Source organism: Peromyscus californicus, unplaced genomic scaffold (assembly GCF_007827085.1).
Source record: "Peromyscus californicus insignis strain IS unplaced genomic scaffold, ASM782708v3 Scaffold_21__1_contigs__length_65335640, whole genome shotgun sequence".
Lineage (NCBI taxonomy): Eukaryota > Metazoa > Chordata > Mammalia > Rodentia > Cricetidae > Peromyscus > Peromyscus californicus.
This window is the reverse complement of record NW_026294514.1, coordinates 35875315-35897528: the sequence shown is the minus strand read 5'-3', so window position 1 is coordinate 35897528 and position 22214 is coordinate 35875315. Positions and strand designations below refer to the sequence as shown.

The 22214-nt window shown below is 39.4% G+C and overlaps 1 protein-coding gene across 4 annotated transcripts in view; it reads left to right on the top strand.

The window, feature by feature from the left end:
* Positions 1-22214, top strand: part of Sphkap (SPHK1 interactor, AKAP domain containing) — a 156507-nt gene that overhangs the window by 98194 nt on the left and 36099 nt on the right. For all 4 annotated transcript variants that reach the window (XM_052750075.1, XM_052750073.1, XM_052750072.1 and 1 more), the window contains 2 exons: positions 19867-19926; positions 22033-22167. In XM_052750075.1, the coding sequence (XP_052606035.1) occupies positions 19867-19926; positions 22033-22167 (195 nt within the window). The remainder of the gene's footprint in view (positions 1-19866; positions 19927-22032; positions 22168-22214) is intronic.

Genomic DNA, 22214 nt, shown 5'->3' with positions numbered 1-22214 from the left:
CCCTCTGAATCATGCACGCCAAACCGGAGCCCCAGGAGCCTCCTGAACACAGGAAGCATTCATAGCTCCATCCCACTTCTCCCCCTTGGCCTGTTTTGGTGGCAAATTCCTCCTCCTTCCCATGTTCCAGCTTAGTGAACTGTCACATTTCTCTGAGAAGCTTCTGGAATTCTCGGACCGGCAGTGTGTCCTGTACACTCATGCAACATCACCTGGTGCTAATTCTAGGGTAGAGCTGACTGTGGTAAGTTTGTGAAATTCAAGGAAGGGGCTGTGGCTGTTCTTCTCAGTGGTAGACCCTCGGAGTCTCCTGAGGCTGCCTTGCTGCAAGCCATTCCCCACACACCCTCTCAATGGTGTCCCCTGGTGTTTCACACACACACACACACACACACACACACACACACACACACACGTAAATATAATAAAAAAATCTTTAAATAGGATTTTCTGTTGAACCCCTTTCTTTTACCAATCATCCTGTGCACCCCATTAATGAGAAAGCTTTTGAAATACTTTACTTGCTCTGACCACTGTAGCAACTACACCTACTGCCATCAAGCTTCATCCTCTGCAATCCCAGGGGACTGTTCTTTGTCAAGTTTACCTGGGATCATCTCACTCTTCTCAGTCAGTGTCACACTTGACCTTAAGGGGGTGCTGGGGTGTCTCTCCTTAAATGAAGCCTGTTGAGTGCTAGGGCAGATCTTAGCTGTTACCCTCCTTTCAATAAGTTATTATCCTGGGGAGATATGTTGAAAGGATGGAAGACTGTTGAGTCAGAGAGAAAAGGACTTTATGAGTCTTGGTGCAGCGTAGCCAGAGAATCAGCATGGTTGTATTGATTTCCTGTCCTTCCCAAGAACCATAGGGGTGCTACAGTTGGTCCCTATGCCATTCATATAGTAAGTTAGCGTCATAGCCAAGGAATACTCAGTTTTTAAAAATTTGCTGGTTTCACAGAGGACCTGCACTTTGCAAAAGGGATTGGAAGAGAAGGCGCTTCATCCTTCAAGGCTGCTAGCTAGAGACACTGCTACGAGCCAGGCCTGTAAGGAGCAGTAAGGGGCCTTGCACTTCTGTTTTTAACCAATAATGAACAAGGATGCTCACTGCTTTATTACCTATCCATTTGTGTCTACCTTTGTCTGTCCGTGATTTAGGGTTCTGTCCTTTCCTCTCTACCTTCTTTCACTATCTCATACTTTAATTAATATCCATTCCAGGAAATTCAAACTCAAATGCTTAACAAGGAAGTTCGCAATGAAGCAAACGACAACCAGCAGTAGACAAAGCAAGCATCTGCTGTTAATGTGACCCCATGTCATTCAAGATACTAAATGAAGAAAATATTTCATGTAACACAAACATCTATGGTACTTAAGAAATCATTTTGAAGTATTTAAAACTATCAGGAATAAGAAATAAAAAAATCATATATTTAGTCCTCAGTTATTAATATTTGACTGTAAACTAGAATTACCCAACTGTCTCATCCACCCCCAGTCCTCATGGCAAGTTGACTACACTATCTACAGTGTGCAGTACCAACCTCAGCCATGATCCCACTGACAGGAGGAGATATTACTTTGTCTTTCTTTCCCTGATGGGAACTGCTCTGAGGCACAGCAGCTGCCAGGCTGGGTATACCTCTGTTACGTTTCTTTAGGATAGCAACACTTGAGAAAGTTCTAGATTTCTGATATCCCAGCATTCTCTCTGTATTCTAGTTCTTGTGATTCTGTTTTCCAGCATTCTTTTTGGTTAACTCTTCCTTCCCAGGTTCAATAACAGAAAATGAGCAATGTCAGTCAAGTTCCCTTGCACATTGACATCAATTAAATTATATCTTTAAGGTTGCTGTGTGGGAATGCTTTTCTTTGGACACTTGTAACTTCTGGTATGTTACAACAGTATACTTGTGTGTGGTATGTCATGGTTGGTTTAAATGTTAACTTGCCATAAACTAGAACCTCTTGAGTAGGGAGCTTCAACTGAAGAAGTGTCCTGACTGCCTGGATTGAAGACCCACCCAGATTGTGGGCAGCACCGTTTGGTAGCAGCCCAGACACAAATGGCATCCCAGGTAGATCATCTCTCCTTGTGCTCACTTGGTCTTCAGTCTTGCTCTGAATTAATTTGCCCTAATGATGATGCTGATTCCTCCTCTGGTATCTGAACCAACATTTCTGAATTTTGATTAGCTTTGGTTGTGGACTAGGGGGCAGCAGCTCCAGGAAACTTTCAGGCTTCTAGTTCCATATTGAGACTATTGAGGTACCAGTCTTGGGGTGACTGAGCAATGAGTGGTTGTCAGCCCTCCTCTCCCAGTGAGAGACAGTCATTGCAGGATTACTCTGAGTGTCCAGGTACCCAGGCTCAAGGGCCAAATGACTACTGGGTTCTCAGCTCTCGGGTGTGATTCTGGTGCAGTTATTTTAAAGCTGACACATATAAAGTTGACATAAAGCACACATATATAAAATCAGCTTTATATGTGTGAATATATACATGAACATATATAAATATATATGAACATATGAACAGATCATTGGGAATGGATGCTGACTACTACCCAGAAAGTTTCTTCTCAGCACACCATTGCTTTGATTTCCTGTACCTGTAGCGTTTCCTGTGCATTTCAGAGATAGCAATAAACGGCACTCCCTTTGTAGAAATTTTGAGAGAACTGAACATCTGACCCAGAGAAAGTAGTATGGCAAGGTCAGTTACCACGACTAATATTAGTCCTCAGTTCTCAGCTCTTCACCTGTATAAATTGCCTGTTTCTAGTCGAATTTGCCCAGCAAATCATTAAGAATCTGTATTTAATGTACCTTTTTCTAACATCTATTCTTCATCATCAGAAGAGAAATAGACACCTTAGATGGGGGCAGTTCAGTCCCTTGCAGTATGAGTCTCACACTGCAGAACTGCAGTTATTAATCAGAAATACAAAAAATACAACCTCTTCTTGGAGGAGACATGATAAAATCCCTTCCACTATGACATCTCCAGAACCTCATGCCACATGCCAGAATCAGTGAGAAGAGCATGAAGTAAAATCCAGAGGGTGATGCTGAGAACACACTGTTTTGGGTAATAAAAAGCTTCAGTTCACAAGTCCATTATGGATCAACTTTTCACTCCCAGAACATGGGGAAAATATACCCTTCTCACATGTTCTATCTACTGGTCCTTTCTGCTCCAAGGAGTCCCCTTTCCAATTTCATGTTACATATATTCTCTTACTCTCCCCGTCCCTGTTTCTGAAGACCTCTTTTTTCACCCACTTACGGGCCCCATTTAGTTTCATGACCTCTACAGACACTCATCCTAGTATAAATACGTGTGTATTAAAGTTAGACCCTGGAGGGGGTGGAATAGATGACTCATGGTTAAGGGTACTTGCTGTTCTTCCAGAGAATCTGAGCTCAGTTACCAGTGCATGGGGCAGCTCATAACTGCCTAAACTCCAGTTCTAGGAGATCTGATACTGTCATTGAGCCTCTGTGGGTACCTTACTTACATGTACATACCCACACAGAGATACACATATAAATAAATAAAAATTAAAATAAGTGTTTAAAAACTGAAACAAAAACGTAGGATCTGGGATTCACATGTGAAACCAAACATGGTATTTATCTTTTTTACTCTGGGTTACATCACTTAATATAATATTTTCCAATTCCATCCATTTTCCTGAAAATTTTGTAATTTTATTTTCCTTCATTGCTGAATAAAGTTTGCTGTTTATATATACCATATTTTCATTAACTAGTCATCTGTTAATGGACAGTTAGGATGATTCTTTCTCCTTGCATTTGGCTTGACCTCAGAGATGAGGTCTTTACTGAGATAGATACAGACACTGTGTTCAACAGAATAGCATGGGTCCACTGCAGTGTAGTCTTTCTTATGTATAGTATCTGTGTGACTTCAATGAACTTGGACTATTTGTTTATTTATTGAACCTCAATTCTCCAGCCGTGAAAGAGATTCACAGAATGACATCCTTGGGCTGAGGGAGGTCAACCCAAGCAAGGTCTAAAGCAGAGCAACCCCCTTTCCAGATGTCATCATTACAGTGTCAATGTCCCCTTGTCTACAGGCTCCTTGCAGGAGGCATGGATGTATGGTCCCCACTCCCATAACCCTGACCATAGGGTTTCACATTGTGATATCTTGATTTCTTGGGAATAGTGAGATGATTCTGACAAGTAATGGAATAATGACCAAAAAAAATGCACAGGCCTGGCTTCGTATCCATGAGTTTCTATCATTTTTGCTCAGTAATTACTGGAACTGGGTTTATTAATTCCTGATCATCTATAGGAGTTTTCTCCTGCATTATATTAGTATGCTATCTTTTTTAAAAGTCTCTTAAGTCATCAAGAAGTCATTTATAAAGTAAAAATATATGAAAAATATATTATGCATGTATATATAAAATAACTTCCATATTGTATGTATTTTGGTGTTTCTGGTAGAAAGATAAAAGGGAAGGGAATGTCAATATTCCTAATTCAAAAAACATTTGCACCTCTGAGTAACATCCTTTACTGTTGTAATTGTAACTATCAGATAGTTAGAAAAAGAAACCAATTATGATTGCTAGTTCAAAATTAACGTTTGTGCTGGGGCTCATTTGTAGTTGGTGAAAATGGTTTAGGCTGCAGGCAAACCTCTCCATTCTGGTCAATGGGGAGGGTGAGCAAATAAAAAAAAAAAGGGCGTGAAAGTCACAGTTTGAAAATGATGATGTAACACAGTCTGATACTGAATGAAGAAGGTCCGTGTAAACCCTCAAGCGATTTGGAGGTGTTTATGAAGAAAAAGGAGTGTGTTCTAAAATCAAGCAGATGCTTCAAAGAGAAATAATTCCTGTCCTTTGGTTCACATTACCTATCTTGAATTTGCTTGGGTCTATCCCGGTGCTGACTTCCACCAGCCAGAATGGCACAGGATTTCATGTTCATTTTATACTTACTAAAACCTTGTACTCCAGATAATAATTCTTCCACATTCAATGCAGGCATTTAGAACAATCAACTCAGGATTATTTTAACCCTTCCTTCAATTTAATTCACATCTTAAAATTTTTTTTATTAATTTGTTGAGAGTTTTATACATATATGTGATGTGTTTTGGTCACATCCACACCCACTCCCTCCCCTCCAACTCCACCTGGAACCTATCCCCAGCCATTTTTAACCTATTGAGGCCAAACTGTGCCAACAGTGAGTTAAAAATGTATGTGGGTGTAGGACCAACTACTGGAGCAAGGGCATTTTGTCACTCAAACTGAAACTTTAGCAAACCAGGTCTGAATGAGTATCCAGAGTGAATACAAAGCGGGATCAGTGCCTCAGTTTATTTCCATGACACAGCCTCCAGAGTGGAGCCATGAGTTCTGTATTGAGTAACAAGCCGAAGAATTCTATTTGGGCCATTCATTCCAAATAAGGAATGTACTTATATACTTAAAATCGTTTGAACTTTAGAGAGCTTTAAGACATCTCTTCAATTCTGCCTATTGCATTTACTTTTCAGATACCATTTTTCTAAATTTATTTTATTTGTGAATGTGTAGTATATGCATGAGTATGTGTGGGGGGGGGGACAGGTATGCTCACCCCTGTGGAAGGACAAAGACAAGTCAGGATGGCTTTCTTCAGTTGTTTTTCCATTATTATTAATGAATTAATGTGTTATTTTGAGACAAGGTCTCTCACGGAACCTGAAGTTTGCTATGCTGACTGGCTAGTAATATGCTAGTATCCTCCTATCTCCAACCCCAAATTATTGAGTTGCAGGCCAGCACCATATATGCCTGGCTTTTACATGGGTGCTGAGAATCTGATTCAGGTCTCATGTTTGTGAACCATCTTCTGGGAGCATCAGAATGGCCTTTAAATTTCAAGTTCAGTTCTTCCTTGGATGCTGAAAACGCTGCCCCTCTGTATCCTTATCTGTGCATAAGTACAACATCCCTGTGATGCTGTGTTTGTTATGAGGGTGGAGTAAGCTAAGGCACAAGCACTGGGCTCAGGCCTTGGTAGGTGGTGAAGCTTACCACTACTGTTGCTACAATTACTGATGTTCTAGTACAATGATAAGACTTATCAAAGAATCCCATGATGCTACATCTATGCATCCCTCTCTACACATGACAGAGTTCTATTTGCATGTCTGCTAAATATTAGTATATCAATTAGACATAATTGATCATTGAGTCTCTATAGTAGCCTCTAAATAAATGTCTCTGCTGTACTTTAAATTCCATGTCACTGGGCAGGGAGGATTGGGAGAAGAGGACTGGAGAGATGGATCAGCAATTAAGAGCACTGGCTACTCTTCCAGAGGACCGGCATTCCATTCTCAGCACCCATGTGGCAGCTTACAACCATCTGTAACTCCTGTTCTGGGGTATCCATTACCTTTTCTGGCCTTCTAGGCTACTACATGCATGAAGTGTACAAACACACATGGAGGAAACACACACACACACACACATAGAATAAATAAATACATCCTTTTTAAAAGGAATTGTAAGGTAAGGAGGGAATAATAAGCCCCTATTTTCAGGTCTACATTCAGATTCTATTTTTCATAGAAAAAAAAAAGGAAAGAAAAGAAAGCTCCTCACTGTCCCTCTCTCTTTTTGCTCCATTATGATAGCCTTCGCCTTTCCTGGCTAGATTAGTTCCTAACACATGCAGCTTCTTCTAGTTCCTGCTGCCTTAGATCATGACTGCAGCTCAACTCTGTTGCTAGCAGAAATCAACTCAGATTTACAAATCTACAAGCACACAATTCCTAACATGAGTGCAACAGGAGTGAAGCATGTTATGGCCACTCTGAGGAAAGTTGCAATCTTATTTTTAGTTAAATGTGCAGGCATCACACAACCTAGCAAGATAACAAATACATAATTAAGTCAAACAACTTAACTTTAAGTTTGTGCTTAAACAAAAAATTTGAACTATGACTATATAAACTTAAAACTTAAACTATGACTATATAAGTGAGTAAATAGATTATCAAACCAAATGTGCACTTGGCTGAAAGGGCCCTGTCTGAAATGGTAACACACCCTTTAAATGATGATAAGAGGAGCACAGAGCATGAGGAGCTACAAGAGCAAGCACTGAAGAGTCAGCATGTTGCTTAGAGTCTTCACTGATGAGACAGGCACAGGTAACCAGACCCATTAGCAACAATAATGATGCAGGGAAAAGAAGATGCTGAGCATGTTTGTGGTCCACAGTTGGTATAAACTTGCTTGGAATTCCAAGAGCCGACAAGCATAGAACAGTCCAATAGTAATGACTACCTTGACTGAAGACAGTGAGTGTGCCCAGTCAATGAGAGATGACCTTGTGTTGTCACCAGACCAGGACACAGCCTGGGTGCTGGGAGGAAGGTATATAAGACTTTCCCCACTACTAAATAAGAGTCTGCTGTTTGCCTTTCACCTGACTCCTGGGCTCTGTGTTGTTGACTCCACATCTTCTCACTCCCTACCCCAAGGGAGTCACTAGGACCCAGCAATAAATGAGCATTAATTAGGATTACACAACATTCTGTATTCAGGGTAAAGATAAGATCCTTAAAATTTGTTATAGCAACCAGCATTATCTGAACATCTAACTGTCTGCCCTCTGTGTGTCCTGGCTACCCTTCCTTCCAATTTCATGAATACAGCATTATTCTACTCTCTTGCCATAATGCTTAATAAATGCTATTTATCACCTACCTGAAATCTCTCCGTGCCTTGATGATTTTCCACACATCCTTACAGCTCACCTGCAACACCTGCCTGTCTTTGTTCAACCCCCACCTCTGGCCCCCACTTTCAGTCTAGTGTTCCCTAGTCCATGCTCCTGAAGGAAACATCTGTCTTTGTCATTGATTTCATAGTTACTGCTGTCATAGGCATTCACATATCCCCCCAACAAAAACAAATAAACAACGTGTAAAATTTAAATTTCCAAAAGTCATGCTAGAGTTTGAAGAGTTGGCCCTTGCCTGACTCTTGACTAGCCTTTGAGGATTTGCTGCTTAATAACAACAGTGTAAGGTCATGCCACATTATTTTGTTGGAAATAAACATAAACTATAGTTTATGTAGGCAAAGGACTGTTTGATATTAATTTTATAAAGCATGGCTTAAAGTATGTTTTCATAGTGTGCCCACTTAAGATATTCTAAAGTGCTTCTACAGAATATTAGAACATTCTGAGGGTGCTAAGGTCCACAGGGCAGCAATAGATAGGATTCAGAGCTTCAGTTATGTTAGGTAAATGCTAGACTAGCGAACCTCACTCTGACCACTTCAGAACATTTCTCCTGTGCCCAGAACTTTAAAGAAGAAAAACGTAAGATGAATCCAATTCAGTTACTACTTTTAACCATGTCTCCTTAACTACACAGTAGAAACTGAGACTATACCCTGGAGTTGGCAAATGCAAATATTTGATACACCTTTCTCAGTCCTTTCAACAAGTCAGGGTGTCTTTTTTTTTTTTTTTATCACAAGTGAATCTTTTTCCAACACAGACAGCACCCAAGAGTTTCTCTGAAACTCTGTTACACCAAGTCAATTCAACTATAAGCATGAATATGTATACACACATCCATTTGGGGTAAAAGAGGCATTCGTAATGTGAAGGAAATCTGCCCACCCATGCTTCAAAACTGCCTGGTAATTGGTTTAAAAGAACACTCGTCAATGCTCCTAAAGCAGCCTTTATTGATTACATTTCTCATTGTATTCTGTTTTGCTCTGTCTTTCTGTAATCACTACATAATCTGCTTACTCATTATACACATGGAAATTAAGGACTTCAAGGTGCCAGTTTTTAAAAGCTTAGAGTTTAGTGGTCATTTATTGGAAAAGCAGTTACTTCCCAGCACTTAGTATATTAGTGTATTAAAAAAAAAATTTCTACCCAATTCTTTGAATACACACTTTGGGAACAATAATTTGGAAACCCTCCAGGGATTAAAAGCTTCATTGGTAAAACTAGAGAAGCCAAACAGAATTGTTCTTAGCAGCCAAGTAAATAGTAGGGAGTTCTACTTTCTGGTGCTTTTTTATCAATAGTCAATCCATATACTTTTCTCCATTCATAGTTAAATTCAGGGTATGTCTTCTGAAACTGTCTCCATGTCCTCATTCACAGTAACCCAAGATGTACATTTAGTGACTGCATTTAAGTTTAGTTTTCTTTCTCGTATGTTTTAGTTATTTTAATGTCAGCCTCACTCACATACTAAAAATGCACAATTTTTTCTTTAATAATTCCCAAGACTTTTCAGAGAAGTTATAAGTTGTGTGGTTGTCCAAAATATAAGAGCTGCAAGCTAGATATCTAGTTTAAATAAGTTCTTTATATCTTAGATTTAGTTTCATGGGCTGGGGATGTAGTTCAGTTAGTAGAATGCTTGCCTAGTATGAACAAAGTTCTGGGTTCAATTGCCAGCATTGCCTACACTGGTCACGTTGGCACACCTATAAACCCGGCATTAGGAAGGTAGAGGCAAGAGGATCAGAAATTCAATGTCCTCTTCAACTATATAGTAAGTTCAAAGCCAGCCTGTGCTCCATAGGACTCTATTTCAAAAAGTAGGTTTACTCTCATTTATTTCCAATGATGATAAGTGTTTAAATTGCCTTTCAATTATAGTCATGATTTGCCTGATGACAGTAAATGTCAGAAATGAACATTCAGATGATATTGTCATTGTACAAACATTATGGGGGGATGCTTTTAAAAACGTAGATTGTATAACCTAATGTATACTTAGATTATGATATAATATATGTAAGATATAGAAAATACCTTATTGCTCTTAGAGCCAGGATGACAGGGAGTCCCATGGGCTGTTGTGGGTGTGCATGGCTCACTGTTTTACGGTAATTTGATTTATTAGAACATATTAATTATAGATAATGGGTTCCATTACAACATTTTTACTCACATATATAATGTAAAAAGGGTAATTACAGACAAGGAGGCATATTGTAATTGTTTCCCACTCTCAGAAGTAGCTGTTCTTTATAAATATTTCATTTCACACTTTATAGGTTGATTCTTACAAAGTTTTACTTGACATGAGAGAAATTGAAAAGTAGCAGTACTTAATAGTTCTTTCTTATAGACTATAATTCTGAGATCAATGAAAGGTAATCTAATTTTCTGTGTAGCAACATATGCATGAAATGGAGAGAGCAAGCACATATTCTCTACTTCATATTTCATGTAATCTGCACAGGAATTCTGCAAAGAGTGGGTTCACTATCCCTTAAGAGTACCAGAGCAAGAGACAGGGCTATCGTACAAACTTAAGCCTGTCCGTAGACAAAGCCAGGGGTCCTTCTGTCACTTGTGCCCTGGTATGGTTCAAAGGGGAGAGAACATTCCCACTATTAAGGACAGTTTGTAATCCTGGAGATATACTCAAGAATCAATTGGCCTACAAGTCACTCACAGCCTCTGGGCTTCTCTCCAATGTTCTTGATGAAGCATAGAATTTTCACATTCTAAATAAACAATGAGCCTTCTGCTTGATAAACATGGGGTTGTTTTTTAAAGATTTGAAGAGAAGGTGACTTTTTGCTACAGGGCTTACTTACTCAATTATGTTTTGTTACTCTGTTATAGATGTTCACTAACAGAGACTGTGGGGATACAGGTCATATCTGGTTTCTGTGAATCAGCACACCATCATGTTATTCTTTCTCTGGAGCATTCTAATTAAGATAAAGTAGAGTTGAACCTTTGCACTAAAGGCATCTGAAAGAGTATCAAGACATATTTGAACAATAAGTAAATAAGATAACTTGAAGGATTTCAAGAAGTCTAGGACTATCATATTTAACCTGGCATTGGGTAGGACTTTTATGTTCTGGTCACAAACCCTTCAGGACCAGCAAACAGAGCATCCTACCCTCCACATTCTGAGGTCCTGGCCATCTAAGAAGAAACATCTCCATGTACTTCTGCCCCACCCCACCCCCCATATACCCTGGTCCCACGTACCAGAGATGATTATTCCTGTGAAACTTGCTGGTGACTGCAGTGGCTTTCTGCAGCTTGTTTTTTATCACAGTGGGCAAAGTGAGTTTGTGTACCTATGGTTTGGGGGGTTTACTCAGTCCAGAGCCTTGTAAGCATTATGCAAGCTAAGCTACATTCCAAGGCCTTTGGAAGGTGGTGATGCTGGTGCTGGTGCTGGTGCTCTTGGTGCTGGTGCTGGTGCTGATGGTGCTGCTGATGCTGCTGGTGCTGCTGCACCTCAGCATCATCCAGGTGTCCATACTAATCATTTACTTAATAGTTGATTGACTTCTCTTTATACACTAGCCTAGCACATGACTCAGGAGTTGAAAAAACCTATAGAAACGTCTCACATATTAGTGGCCTAAATAACCTCCAGGAAGAAAAATATGAGTAAAGTGTAGCTAAATCTACCACACTCTCTTCTTTTATTTACAAGTAAAACTTCCAGGTACACACAGTTCCTAACAGAATGTGTTTCATCACTTCCCACATCATCCTTGGATATCCTTCGTTAAGATCATCCCTTTAAGTAGGAAGAGGTACCAAGAGTCTCACAGCCAAGATGAGAATGACACAGTACAGTCAAAGATCATCTTATGTTACCCAAATTCTCACTCAAAAAGTTTTGAAAAATAAACACACCCTTGAAAAGAAGCCAAAGGTCTAAGAATGGACATGAAAAATGGATATTTCCTTGTGCTGAAATATTATTCTGCAGTAAATCTAATGAACTATTGATAAAATATTTGGTACAGTTAACTAAAAAACATGCTAGCCAACCATAATAAAGCCATGTATGGTGTATTTGTATTTCGTTAACCATCTAGGAAAGACAACTCTATTAAAGACATAAAATAGTTGTGTGGTTGCTTGTGGCTGCAGAAGGAATATTGTGGAAATGACATTTGACTTCCAAGTGATACTTCTTTTCATTTGAGGATAAAAAATATATCAAAGGCAACAGAAGGTATCTTGTGTCTTCCTCTGTTGCTCTCTGCCATAAGACAGGCTCCTTCAGTGAACCAAGCTCATCATTTTGGCTAGGTCGGCAGACCAGAAAGCTCTCCAAATCTGTCCATTTCCTCCTTCTAAATCTGGGATTATAGAGACAAACTTTTGTAGGTGAATGCTGGGGATTTGAACTCAGGTCTTCATGTCTGAAGAACAAATTTTCTTACCCACTGAGCCGTGTCCCCCTTCTCTCTCATCACTTTATTTCTATATGCACAGAGAACATTTTCAAGCAGATTGAGTTCAAATAACCACCTAGAATCTCTTTTCAAAAAATATTTTTAGGCTACCAGTAAAATTGATTTTGTGTGTGGTTAGTTAAAATATCTATTTTTTTAAATTGTCTATAGCTTCCACGGTGTGTCTCATCACAAACTGCTCAAATGCCTTGCCTCTTCTAAAAACATTTCAAATGTATTTTTAAAATTTTGACAATAAAAGGAAGCAAGGAAGTTTGACGGCCTTAAGTGTAAATAAAACTTGCATTTTGTATGATTGCTGCAATTATTTTGAAGCAATAACTGTATACAAATGCAATATCTTCCCAGAGAGTAAAGTGTGTCCCAGAATGGCTGACAACATGACAGCATGCCCACACTGATGGAAAAGTTTTCCTTTCAGTATCATGAGCCTAAACTACTAATCAGAGAAAATGTGACATTTTAAGAAGATAAGTTGGGTTCAGGGTCCTGCATCTAGCAGACATCTTTTGCTTGCAGGAAGAAGACAGACAGTTTTCCTTTTCCTTTGAAAGCATTGTAGGGATCAGCATTTTGATACTGTCAAATTAAGGGATCTTGTCATAGCTCCCATGGGCAGATGGCTGCATTGTTCAAAGCAGCTGATAGGAGCTGGCTTTCTTCAAAAATAAACCCTAAGTATATGTTTGGTCTTAAACAACATTCAAATGTCTAAACTTTTAAGGCAATTTGACATCCTACTTTTAACAAACTGTTCATAAGAACCATCTCTATATGAATAAAAGTTTTAGCTGACTTCAAGAGACATGGAAACATTTCTAGCAGAGAAAGTGAAAAATGACATCTCCTGGCTAAAATCTCTGTTGTCATCTAGCCTTCTGCAAGTGATTGGTCATGGTGGGTACACAGCAGGGTGGCTTCTCCTTAGCGTTGCATTTGCCTACCTGAATCGTCTAAAATGTGGGCAAGTTAATTAATGCAAAGCAATCTGAAACTGTTCATGCACGATGTAGATCTAATACTCACAGTCATTGCTAGTTCTTCTTGTGTGTTCTCAATTAAATTCCAAGTTCAGATTCATTTTTAATCTGATACAACACTACTAGTTTTGTTTGACTTCATGTGTAAAAACATTTATCCCACAAAAGTTGCTGTGATCTGTAGTTTGATTAAATTTATTTTATGTTACATTGTTTGAGTAGATCTTAATGTCAACTTCTTTCCCACATTAGGTTTCCACTACACACACACACACACACACACACACACACACACACACACACACACACACAAAACTGTGTACTAGACAACAAATTTCACAGGCATGGCTGTGTGAGTCTATAACCCAATTTCTGAGGCTGGAACAGAGCTGGGATGAAAGAGACAGGAGTGTCAGGATCAAGGTATTTACTGAACACCATCATCGCTGAAAATACTGAAAAAAACAAACAAAAAAAAAAACAAGAAAAGTTCCAGGTTCATTAAAAGACCCTGCTTCAATGGGAAAGGCATAGAAAAACAGGAAGAAAATCAATGATATGTTCACCTTGCATAAACACACATACACACACACACACAATACAGTTGAGATTGCTTGGCTAAATAATCCACACTATGAAAACAGCATATTGTCTATGAACATTCATAGTTTGTTTATATATATATGTGTGTGTGTGTGTGTGTGTGTGTGTGTATACATATATATGTATATAAATTTGAAAAATATTTTAGTTGAAATTATTAAAGAGATCAGATCATAGCATGGCATTATTTTCTTGGTGACATTTATTCCTACCATTGTACTAACACCGACAAGTACGTAAGGACAAGCTAAAAACCAATGGAACAGCTTGTGAATACAACCTTAAGAATCCAGCCACAGAGTCAGCACTGCTGAGCATGCTCAGGGTGAGTAGTGTCTGAGCTCCCTGGGGAAGATGTGTTTCCATCTGCTTCAGCCAATTGTAAGCTGCAGATATAACAAAGAGCTTGCGCAGACACAAGCGAAGCATTTTATGTGAAGAGAGAGGAGCTTGAGTTCCAAGAAAAACATTACCACTTTTCATGTCTCTTCATTACCAATTATTATTCTCAACATCTTGTTTTTTGTTTGTTTTGCCATGTCTTTAGCAAATCTTCACATGTAGAAGGGAAAAGCCTGTCTAAGTACTTTACATCATTGCCAGTTGCCAGAATAATGTCCCTCCAGTTAATTCTTCTAAGAGATCTCTGCCATTTTCCTCTGTTCTTGTCACAAAACAACTCTGCTGAGGCCACTTTAGTTCATCACTTAAATCAGGAGAGTTGACTGTGGCATGGTATCTGCCTTCTGTGGGATACTTACCACCAGAGACAGGGCTTCCCCCTCATTCATTAATTCATTAACATTGCTGCTCTTTCAGAGTTTAGTCTCCATCATCCACGCACAGTTCAGAATGGCCTGAAAATCCAAGAGCAGGTGATTCAACACCCTACTCCAGGAACACCCAAACTCTCAGTTGTCCACACACACATGCACATAAATAAAAAAAAATCATTTAAAAAGAAACAATTCATTAAGGAGCTACCAAGTGCTGGGCACTGTGATAAGCACTGAAAACATGACTGAGGAGCAGTACCTGGCTCATGCACACACCTGATAAAGGACAAAGGAAGATAGACCATGCTCAAGGAAACAGAAATTCTGTGAACACGACCAGCGTTTGGCAGCTCCTTCCTGGGCTCCTGCGGCATACTTGGATTTGCTCACTTGGGTATTTTACTAAGAATAGCATCTGATCAGGTAAAGAGATGAGCCAACACAGAAGTTATGCCTTGATGTCCACTAGCTGGTATCTCCTGCAGCCCCAGCTCCCCCACTCAACCCCATCCCCTCCACAAAATGTTCTCCAGCCTGCAGAACTGGAACACAAAAATCCCTTGACTTTCATAACTTAGTCACACAGAACTAGTCTAACAATACCCTCCACAGAGCTTGATTTTTCCTTCTCCTTACCAAAAGTTTCCATCACAAACTCCAAGCTGTCAAGTTGGGAAATATCCAATGCTCTCTCAGCACTAATGATGCAATGAGTGTAGCATAAAATGCTGATTCCCTCTTTCATCCAACCCCTTTAAAATACTAAAAGATGCCCTGAGTTTCCACTATGTCAGAAGAAAGTACTTCTGCTCAGAAGTCCTATTTCTTTGGGTTTCATAGCTCTGCCTTCTCCTCCCCTCGAGCTTAATGGAAAGCCTCTTGACAGACCGTTGCTCAGTAGATGTAGATCATGGAAAGATCATTCATTTGCTATATGAAGTTTCTTTCCCCTTCTGTTCACCTCAAATCTATCTTCTCTGGGATACCATTTGTGACTGGCCTAATGCTTCCAGCCTCCTTCTCCAATCCACACAGCCGTTCACCTTAGACTTACCTGATAATGTTGTTCCTCATTTTAGGATGTGTTCTCCTTCCAGATACCTAACTCCAGGACAGCAGGAAGAGCACCTTGTGTTGTCTGTCTTTTGAGCACGCAGCCCAAAGACCATATACCTCAAAGAGGATGAGTACTTGCTCTCTCCAAACTTCCTACTCCAGAACTACCATTTCCCAACTCTTCTACATAGAGATCTGTATTCTTTTTTTTTTTTTTTTTTTTTTTTTTTTTGGTTTTTCGAGACAGGGTTTCTCTGTGTAGCTTTGCGCCTTTCCTGGAACTCACTTGGTAGTCCAGGCTGGCCTCGAACTCACAGAGATCCGCCTGGCTCTGCCTCCCGAGTGCTGGGATTAAAGGCGTGCGCCACCACCGCCCGGCGAGATCTGTATTCTTACTTGGGGGTCAGCATGAAATGGATGACTGAGTCCCAAGGACATAACCTGAAGTCACAGGGAGTTAGATTTGTAAACAGCAATCCAGTCGCATGGGCCATTTGAACAAGAAGTGGATGACTGTAAGACTGTCATAGGTACACTTGCACAGCTCTTGGAATACTCCAAGGTTCTACTTCAGGGCCCAGGACTAGAGACCAGAAACATTCTCAAATGATTATGTTGCAAATTTTTCGAAAGGTAGATACTTTAGCCACGATTTCTATTCAGGTTTTTAATGTATCTTGTTTTACCCCTACACATTTCCCAGTCAGGAGGCCTGGCGCTAGAGAAACTGGAAGGGGTTATATTTACGAAATATACTCTATGCGGTTTGGGGCCATTTCATATGCATGTAAAGGGGTGCCAGTCACTTGCAGGAAGACATGGCTCCCATGGATATTCTTACCATAGAAAGGGACAACTCAACCAAACACTGTGGCATGATGGAGTCAGATAAAGATCATAATCATATTCATACACACTCCACTTCCCAACACTGCAAACACAAGAGTGAGAGCAGAGCTAGCCTATGTAGAATTTCCCAGCCGTCAACCATGAAAAATGTAACTACAAAACTGGTTTTTCAATGATGCCCAGTCAACCCAAAGTCCTCTCTGGCAAGAAATTGACCCACCGTTACAACATCAGTATTTATAAATGAACCATGCATTTTTCTCATTTTCATCAGAATCTCACAAAATTATCATTCCAAGTTCTTGTGTTTACGAAACACAAAACCGTAATAACACTATCTATAGTAAAACTGTAATAACTCAAACATGGAAGGAATTGTGTGACTGCTCCCCACCAAAATGGCAATTAAACTAAAAAATACTGTAAGGTTTAATAAAGAAGAGGTTGAGAAGCTGAAAAATATTCATGAGACCATACAAAAACAAGAGTGGGTTATGACTTTACTCTCCATGGAGAAGACACAATTCTAAAATTGCTGCCCCCAAAAAAGTGACTAAAAGAATATACAATCAGAAATTAATGGAAAGGTGTTATGGGGTTATATTAGGTAGTTAAAGTGCCATCTTTCTGGAGATGTTCAACGTTTTCACATTTGAGGGGTTCTTTCCCACCCCCATCCCCCAGTGTGTGTGTGTGTGTGTGTGTGTGTGTGTGTGTGTGTGTGTGTGTGTGTGTGTGTAAGTCAGAGCACAGCTCAGGTGGTGGTCCTCACCTTCTGCTTTTGAGACAGGGTCTGTTGTTTCTTCTCTCTAGCTGGACCATGGTCTTCTGGGAATTCTCCTGCCTCTGTCTGCAATCTTGTCCTAAGTGTGCTGGGACTGCAGATGTGCACTACTGCATCCAGCTATTTCTTGGTTTCTGAGGATTTGAACTCAAGCTTGTATCAGAAGCTACAAACCCACTGAACCATCTTCCCAGGACCAACATTTGAGTTTTACTGATATTTTGTTTACAAAAAGGATATTTGCTTTCATATCTAAAAAAATCCTGTTATTCTTTTTCTTGAATAAATTATCTCTTGACAGTGTGTTTGTGTATATACACACATATGTGTGTGTGTGTGTGTGTGTGTGTGTGTGTGTGTGTGTGTGTGTTTGTATAATATATATTAAGCCCTAAAAATCCTTACTCAATTGTGAGGCAAGGGCCCACATATATATATATATCAGTTTATTAAGGGGTATGATGGGGAAACAGACTCGCTAATACAAAGCAAGGTAGACATGCTGAGGCTCTGCTGCTGATCCAGTTTCAGTTCCCCTCAAGGCCAATGGGGATGAACTGCAAGAGGCTTTCCACCACCTGACCTGGTCTCCTGACCACAAGAGAGAGTGCAACCCCCTTTCTCTCTTCTTTTAAGTGGTCACATACACAGACAAGAAGCCACACACCAAGTCTTCTACCCCAAAGCTATTGGTGGAATGAATTCCCACAGCACTTAATATCCTACCATCAAGATACAGAAACAAAAATATTCCATGCCAGATATAAGCAGGTTGTTGACATATATCAGCAAAATGTTATAATGTCATATCATGGCCCACAGTGAATGAACAAGTTTGTCTTCTTGTAACTGAAGCTTGTATTGGAGGGCAGATAATCACTATCCTGGATGGCTTTCATTGGTCTCTGTTTTGCCTTTTCCCACTGTGATACTCGATAATGAGAGTTTTGTGATGTACAGGGGAAAGGTAATGGGCCTTTTTAAAGGTGAGTGGAGAACCATCAAATTAATTCAATGTCTGCAGTGCTGATAGTGTGGTATTAAAACCCCTGAGCACTAATGGATAGTGAACCAATTTTCCAAGGTCAAAGTTCCAATTACTGTGTGAATCCTCAAATGGTTCTCTATCATGAACCACTTCTGACTTCCATCGACTGTGTTTACATTGCATTATCTGCACAGGGACAAAGCCTCATGACTCCCAATTTTCCATACAGGGTGTCCTGAGAAAACAGAGTTTGAAGGAAAATGAAGAAGCATCTCATGGTATCTCTCTCCCTAATACCCAATAAGCTGTCTCAACAAGTACCTGCTTTACCATAGGATGAAATGCAGGGATCATTTGAGCCCATGAAGCTTAGGGAAACCTCTCATCTGGAGGCAGAGCAATAGTGGTCTGTTTTATGCCCCAGCAGAGTATAGACCATGCTAATTTCAAAGGCTTTCACCTATGGACTTTTTTTTTTAATCTCAAAAAGAAAAGGGTGGATTCTGAAAAATCATGATCCTGTACAAACCAATTGAAATCAGAGGGCTCCACAGGTCTGCAGGTATCTAATAAGATCACACATCTTACCAAAATTCTGAAGATGTTCTCTGTTTCACATATTCAAATTAAGTATTTAAGAATAAAAACATTTAGAGAATTTTGATGACTGTAAAACCTCATTCCTAACATCTCATTTAATATAATCATTCTGTGATTTTATTTCGAACACTCTCTTTTCTCTCAGGCTGGGGTACAGTCAGATCTTTCTCTGTTACCTGACAACATGATTTATGTCCAAGCACTATTCCTGCTGTCTATGGACATCCTCCTCATTCCCTGCTGAACAGAATCCTTCTAACTCTCATAAACCCAACTTATCTCCTTGAGATTTTTCCTTAATCCTCTTTCCAACTCCATCCCATTGCTCAGAGTAATTATCTATCTGTATGATATGTTTGAAATTTGAAAATTTCATCAGAACAAGTTACTTTAATGTTGTTTGAAAATCGTATTTAATAATGTACCCATTATTTTAAACTGATTTAAGCATTTATCTAAGATGAACAACTAAGGAGCAAACTTTATAAAACTAGATAAATTAAAACAAACCCAGGCAGTCAAAACCCATTATCAAACATGGTACTAGGAGAAATGTAGAAAATTACTCATGATTTATAAGCAGGGGCTAAGAGCATTACAAGTCTCTTTACTTAGTTTCTTTCATTTTCTTTTCTATTTCATGAGATTCGATAATAACATAAACTTGAAGATTTTGCTATGACTCAAGCAAAACCAGGAATTGTTTGACTATGTTGGTCTATGAAAGTAAGGCATTTGCCGTGACAACTGGGACCTGTGAGAAGGGGGTTGGAAATCTTTGTAGAGACCCACAGTGAAGCAATGGTCTTTATGTAGAACTATATAAAATTCCTAAGATTTTAAAATAATTTTTACAACTGTCTTTTAGGTTTTTTGTTTGTTTGTTTGTTTTTCTAACAGGATGGAGAGAATCTTCACATAATTGACGACTTTGCTCTCTTTATCAGGTCTGCTTTGTGAACCTGGATGTAAACAAGGATGCCTGCAGCACAGAGCACCTGCAGCAGGTAAGAGCTGGACCTGGACCCCTCCAGAAGCCTGTGACAAAGGTCTATGATGCTCTTCTGTAGAAGTGTAGATGATTTCATCACTGCCCATTTCCCTGACCTTGCCCTGAAGCTTTTCAGGCTGCCCCATTATATGTTTGAGTCTCACTTATCCTTGCCTGTAACACTGTTCAGGGAGGCAACTTCCCTTACCCATCAGCTTCCTAGAGTGACTATTCTGACCTTTCTTCACTTTCACATCACAGTCTGGCATGCCTTTCCCTAGGTATCCTATAATGTGGGTGAAGGTAGCCAGTCTTTCCTCTGGTTCTCAGGATTACTCTCCCCCATTCTTTTCACCAAATCTTGTCTCAACCGTGTTTTCATTGTCTTACCCTTATCATGAGCTTGAATATTTTGCACCTCCTAGCACCCAACTTTCCCCAGCTACTTCAAGGTTGAACCCTAGTGTAAATCACTGGGTGCATTAAGCTCTTGAATGTCTGGTCAGCTCTTTAGAAGCCGAGTATGCCTGTGGTACAACGAAAACAATTAAGTAATGTCACAGTTTTCATTACATACCCAAAGCTGAGCGCTTTGACCTCATTTGCTATAATGGCATATTTGCAGCTGGATTATCATACAACAATGCACGAATGCTTCACTTAGTTGATATTAGGTCCTCAGTTATTCAGGACTCAGTCACAGTATATGCAGAACCTGAGATTACTCAGTACTCCTCTATTTTTGTTCTTGGTATAGTTGAATCAAGTTACTCACAGGAATTACTCACTATAAAACTTACATCAGGTCCCAAATACTGTTCTCGGTGTAGCACTAGAGGTTTCAAAGAAAACTGGGCATATAACTTTATTCAGTGGAGTTACTATGTAGTGTCCTTCAGAAACAGGACAGAGAAAGTGGAAGCAAATTCTCATCATAATAACTGTGTTTCCATAATTTGTAGAATGATTTAGGACAGTTTCCAGTTATGGCTTCGCTCACATAGGTGATGTGATTTGTGCAAGTTACCATTTTCTAGGCCATAGGCTATTTTGTATATATGAAAGCAATTATGACATCTCATTTACATAGGGTTCTGTCAAGGGTTAAATGAAATGGAATGTCAAATATACAGGCTTTAGCAAACTGTTTAGAACACAGTCAAAGCAAAATCAGTATTGCACATGATTTTTTTTTATTATTGACTTTATTGGAACAGAAGATTACTAGTAAAGCCATTCTTTTATTCAAATTTTAAAAGGAAAAAATATTTCCAAACTAGTGTTTATTCCTATTGTGTAATAGTAATTGCCAAATGTTTACTTTGGAAAATTTAAAACCATATTTTTTTAAGCTTAAATTTTCTATTCCAACCTTAATTCTTATTATTTAGTTTGAAACAGTTTCTCTTCTAGATTCCAAGGGTTATTATTTATATTTTGAGATTATAATATAATTACATCATTTCCTACCTTCCTCTCATACCTCCATTTCCACCCATGCATACCCCCTGTTCTCATTCAAATTCATTATCTCTATTTGATTGTTGTTGTTGCTGTTGTTGTTGGCGGTGGTGGTGGTGGTGATGGTGGTGGTGGTGGTGGTGGTGTGTGTGTGTGTGTGTGTGTGTGTGTGTGTGTGTGTGTGTGTGTGTGTTATGTTTTCAGCGATGAGCATTTGATATTAGATAGTCATGCTCTTCCCTAGGGAGGACTATTTCTCCTGTTCCCAGCATTTCTTAGTTGCCTGTAGTCCTCTGTCTAGGGTTAAGGCCTCCTGAGCTTTCTCCCTTCCATGTTAGCGCATATATTGGTGTCATCCTTATTCAGGTCATGTTTAGGCAGCCATTATGGTGACACTTCATGGGTAGCTTCTCTGACATTTCTAGGAGAAATAATCCCACAGAAAACTTCTTGTTCCTCTGCCTTCCACAGTCTTTCTGCCTGCCTCTTCTACAATGATCCCTGAGTCTTAGTGCAGGAGTTGTGTTGTAAGGAACTATAGACTAAGCAGCTAATATATCTATATTTTAAATAATAAATCATTTTTGTAGATGGAGCAGTTTGGGAGTACTCTTTTAGAAGTGTAAAGGAATCCTCCGACTAACAAAGTCTTACCCCGCAGAAACTGGTCAATGTTTCACCAGACCTTCCAAAACTCATCAATTCCATGAATGTCCAGCAACCAAAAGAAAATGAAATTGTCCTCCTAAGTGGGTTAGCCTCTGGAAACCTCCAGGCAGATTTTGATGTTTCACAGGTAAGTGACATAGTTCTTTATTAACTATTCATTTAGTGATAATGTTT